The sequence below is a fragment of the Sycon ciliatum genome, unplaced genomic scaffold (assembly GCF_964019385.1).
Source record: "Sycon ciliatum unplaced genomic scaffold, ocSycCili1.1 SCAFFOLD_2013, whole genome shotgun sequence".
In the NCBI taxonomy this organism is placed as follows: domain Eukaryota; kingdom Metazoa; phylum Porifera; class Calcarea; order Leucosolenida; family Sycettidae; genus Sycon; species Sycon ciliatum.
The window spans coordinates 1-5,000 of NW_027044544.1; the positions used below are offsets into that span (position 1 = coordinate 1).

General features: G+C 48.2%; 1 protein-coding gene across 1 annotated transcript; it reads right to left on the reverse strand.

The window, feature by feature from the left end:
• Positions 1-86: 86 nt before the first annotated feature.
• LOC135830402 (netrin-1-like) lies at positions 87-4,074 on the reverse strand. The gene is made up of 2 exons (XM_065342658.1): positions 2,802-4,074; positions 87-499 (listed from the first exon to the last, which is right to left on the reverse strand). Exons 1-2 carry the CDS (start codon positions 3,724-3,726, stop codon positions 87-89), a joined length of 1,338 nt encoding a protein of 445 aa, XP_065198730.1. The 5' UTR covers positions 3,727-4,074.
• Between the last annotated feature and the right edge of the window lie 926 nt (positions 4,075-5,000).

A 5,000-nucleotide genomic window follows, 5' to 3' on the forward strand; every position in this document is an offset into this window, starting at 1 on the left:
GTAAACCCTCAGTACCTGAGTTAAATAGACAAGAAGTTTATATTTACAGAGGGAGTAGCTACAAAGCCAAAAAAAACAGACAGTCTTCACCACATCTGTATACAAAGTCGCAGTCTTTGAGACTCACCACTGCTGTCTTGGCTTGCTGGGATGGCAGAGGTCTGAGGTTGCTCAGTGCTATTCGCATTATTGGTAGCATTCCTGGTTGAGGCTGTAGCCAGTGCATCGCTTACTGTTCCATTAAAAACGTCACTGGTTGTGGTTGCAGTCGGTGCCTGTGTCGCAGTAGTAAGTAGAGTAGACTGATTATCACCGCCCTGTGCCTGTGGCGATGTCAACACTCCTGGAACTGACGTTATCCTGCTTGGGGTCACTGCTCGTCTTGGTGAAGTGACATGTGTAGTACGTGTGCTGGGTATAGTCTGTACTGCATCGGTGGTGGGCGGCAATGTTGACACTGATGCTAGTGGAGTTGTGGCAGTACTGGCAGTAGGCGTATCTACACAGCAGAAATCATGAACATAACACAATTGCATGTACAGTAAAACCTGTCAAGGCGACCACTTGGATAAGGCGACCACCTGTCCTAGAAGACCCCTGAAACCAGGGTCAAGGAATGCTATTTCCAGTCAAATGACCCTGGATAAGGAGACAGCCTGGTAATGGAGACCACATTTTGAAGGTCCCTTGAGTGGTCGTCTTAGACAGGTTTCACTGTACATGCATACCGACTATCGTACATCCACAATGTCTGTGCTGTTCCCCACTCCTCTTCACCCCCCCCTCCCCCCCCCCCGAAGTTCCCTGGTCGGAGAGCTGCTGGAAGTGGTGGTGGGGCTGCAGCGGTGGCAGCGGTGGTGGTGGTGGTGGTGGTTTGGTTGTGTATATTTGAATTCGCAAACCGAACGGATTGAATATGTCCGATGACAAGGAAGCGAATCAGGTCCAAGGAACCCAGACATGGGAAAACTTGGAAAGGAGACACAGATGAAAAGAAAATATGGAAAATGTGGTTGTGGTGGTGGTGGTGGTGGTGGTGGTGGTGGTGGTGGTGGTGGTGGTGGTGGTGGTGGTGGTGGTGGTGGTGGTGGTGGTGGTGGTGGTGGTGATGGTGGTGGTGGTGGTGGTGGTGATGATATTTGCTTGAAAAGTGCTCTGTCTCCAGAACTTTCGTAGAGACATTATGAAGCCTGGTACATGTATGTAGTTTGCTTTAGGTCTTTGGGAAGATTACTGCATTATCACATCTTTAGGAAGATTACTGCATTATCACATCTGATAGAAGTGTGAGAATGCCAAACACATCTCGTGTCAGCTATTGTTTTAATTTCCAATTCCAGAAGGTAAGATTATGTCACTGAAGGTTTTGGAAGACATCATGAATCTATGGTACAGTGAACCTCTGACAAGACATCATGTGACCCCCATAGGCATAGGCATAGGCATAGGCATAGGCATAGGCATAGGCATAGGCATAGGCATAGGCATAGGCATAGGCAAAGGCTGGGTTTCCTACGAAAGGCAGCACCCATCCTGGACGACCATGGTCGAGTGACGGTCTACAAGGGATTCGTGCGACCCCTACTTGAATATGCCCCACTGGCCTGGTCGAGCGCAGCCGCAACTAACATGGCCCAGCTGGACAAGGTTCAGCAACGTGCCCTGCATTTCCTGGGACCTGGAACCATCCTCCAAAGTCTTCAGCTTCGTCGGATGGTGGCAGCCCTGTCATACTTGTTCAAGCTGCACTACATTCCAGGGCCTCCCCAGGTAAAGGCCATGCTGCCACCAACCAAGCCCCCTGCCGTAGCTAGCATGTGCACACGGCAAAAACGTCAGACGCACCATGCCTTTCAGCTGAAGTGGACACCCCCTCGCACAGCCCCTGACTACCTCCTGCGATCCTTCCCCTTCTTCGCCATCACACCCTGGAACAACCTGCCTGCGGACCTCCTGCTTCACGAGCCTCATTCAAGACGCCTCCAAACCTTCAAGGTCAACGTATGTAAGGATCTAATCCGAAAGAGATGGCTGTGGTCCACACAGTACCTGTGACGATGATATTGAGATTTGAGACCCATTTAGTATTCACCTCTCTACTACTACTTGCTTGTTATGATTATTGTTCTCTTTCTTCATTTTCCCTTCTGGTTTAGTCATTACACGTATTTATATTATTTGGTGCAATACTAGCGCCCCTTTCTCGCACCAAATTATTATTTTTGCTACCTGACCATGCAACCCCCCCCTTTTTTCGATGCCAGGTTGCAACGCTAACGCCGAGACCCCTGGTCGGCCGAGTTGCTCCCTGTACATCGGCACGTCGTCCCTACATCCCCTGTGTCTTGTCTTGTGTTTGTCTCCACATGTCTCTTTGTAGGGCTGTGTTCCCAATAAAAAATAAATAAAAAAAAAAAAAAAAAAAAAAATAGGGAACAGGGAAATTCATAGAATACTTTACAGTACCCAAGGTACTTCTCATCCGAACAGTCATGTTGGTTGGTTGGTTGGTTGGTATGTTTATTTTACTTCGCCAGAATGAACAGGCATTATTGCCTTCTTGCCTGGACAAGTGGATTGTCCAAGCTCTCACAAAAAGACGAGGACATGTATTTCATCATTGGGCGATACACTCCTACCCCGTACAATGTCCATTTTAAAGATTGTTGGTCTTATCAGAGGATGCACTTGTACTAGGTGAATTGCACTGTAGAATGCGAAGTGAATTTACTTCGGAAATGCACTGCATACAGTGGACAGTATTTTTTATTAAAATCTGCATGGTGCTGATTCGGCCTTACCGCATGAGCTGGTACTAGCAACGGAGGATGGCGGTAGTGGTTGACCGTTGCATGTGTTGCATGTCCTGCCCGCTGCTCCGTGCGCACACGTACATGGTTGTGTGGCGTTGCCAGGGTCAAACATTCGGCCATGACCATTGCAGAAGGGTAACCCAATGACTTGCAGCTCAGCGAGTGCGTAGAACAAGGAGATGTCGGTGCTTGCAGGCTCTTCGATTCCCAGGAAAGTTAATCGGATGCTAGTTGTGAAAGGTGTCCGAGCCAGAAACTCTTCCATGTTAGTTTCATTGGTGAACGCTGTGGCCACATCTCTTATGCCTACGAACTCTAGCATTGGAATCTCCTGCAAGGTTGATGTCTGCGTGAAATTCGTGCAGGATGATAGGCTCGGAGTCGATGGACAGTTACGTCGAAAGTTAGCCAGCCTTTCCCATGTCAGACCGTAGTCGTGCGACCTGTCAACCTCCAGCCCTGTGAGTGGCTGTGACTGAAAGTTCGGTAAGTCCATTTGCACTTGAAACAGGATCAGGGAGGGGAGATTGAAGTCCATCTGCAGCTGGACACGTTCATTGGATGACTGCAGATTGGAGGACTGCCATCGCGACACATCTGAGGTTTGTCCATCTTTGAGATTGCCGATGGAAAACAGTCGAGAACAGTTTCTGCATTCCGCACCGTCCTGCCCCTGAATGCAGTAGACCTCATTGCTGCACGTGCTGCTGCTACGCACGTCCGTCAGTGGAGCTCTGCCCAAGTCCAGAGGAGGAAATGGCGTACAGGGCATTGGACCGCCACTGTCCTCCACGCATGATGCGGACAAGTCGTTGAGAAGTTTTATCGCTTCCAAGTCGCTTGTAACCACTGCACATGCACCAACGATACACTGCAGCAGACACCACGTGCATGATCCTAGATTCCTAGCCATGGCCAGTTCCCCACACTACTCCTTCAGCTAGTTGGAATTTGTTTGACAGGATAAACTGCCTACGATATAGCCCAAACACGCACTCCACGCTTTCCATTGGGATCTGAGAGCTGAACTGCGAGCGAATGATTATAGAGGAGATAGCAAACCTTCCTCAGGCTCCGATCGCAAGGATTGACACGGTTGGCTGGAGTGACTTTTGAAATCCGAATGATCGCACGCCACCTGCCGTTTGTGATGAAAGATTGCATTGGTGTCACTGTTGCTGTTAGTCATGATTATGATTGTGGACAAACCTCAATAGTTGCTCAACTCTGGCCCGGGTCTCCTTCGCACACACACACACGTTCACTGGCATGACACAGCGCTAGCGCCGCACACTATGCTACAACATCATGGCGTTCTTCAACTCTATCAAATGTACCGGGCAAGTATTATTAAAGTAATTAGTTAATAGTTAGTTCCAGGGCTTATGCAACACTATGATCTATGCATGTACTAGTACTTTACCCATGGTATGGTAAAGTCTGACGTCTTTGTCTCTTCAAGAATCCAGGGCGTGCTATTTTCGCCGTTGGTAGCTCGATCTCCCATCGATGCATCGGGCTCAGATAGGGAATTGAGGAAACATTAATAATTCAAGTGGTTTGAAGAGGGCCTTCAGGATCAGAGGTCTGTGCCAGGTTGCAATCTCTTGTAATTTCATGTTTTGGATATGGCGCAAGTGGGCCTTGCTCAGTCCATGTCCCACACGTACCCGTACATGTATACATCGCATGATTCCCTGGGAAGTAACAGTTTATGACCATCGAGATGCGTGTTGTGCCACGACTGAACACAAGGTGCCGTTTTTAATCGCCCATTCTTTTGTTAAAACACGTTCGTCCTGATCATGTCATGATTCCGGAGTTGTAGACTGCCTAAGCTAATGACTTACTGGAAGTTTGGAACCCTGCTATGATTTTCCGTGTGGAAGTGATCTGGAGATCAATACGAGGGAAAAGGTCTACGCACACTTCCCCTGTTCTACATGTATCCTTGCGCGTGCTATGTTCAGTTCTCATATCCCGGTATCCGTGTAGCACACAATCATAACCATTGCATGTAGACCTACACTTGAATAAGAATAAAAATAAAAAATAAATAAAAAACGTGTATGATGTTGATGTAGATCTACATGACATTGGTACATACTCGTACATGTACATTATTGTACGCTAACAGCGGGAAAACTGGGAAGGTTTGCCAGAGCTCTGAGTTCTAAGAACGCGTGC

Coding starts and splice junctions, on each gene's coding strand:
- LOC135830402 (XM_065342658.1), bottom strand. CDS start 3,726: ATGGCTAGGAATCTAGGATCATGCACGTGGTGTCTGCTGCAGTGTATC. Junction 500..2,801: donor TGCTAGTACCAGCTCATGCG/GTAAGGCCGAAT, acceptor TCTGCTGTGTAG/ATACGCCTACTGCCAGTACT.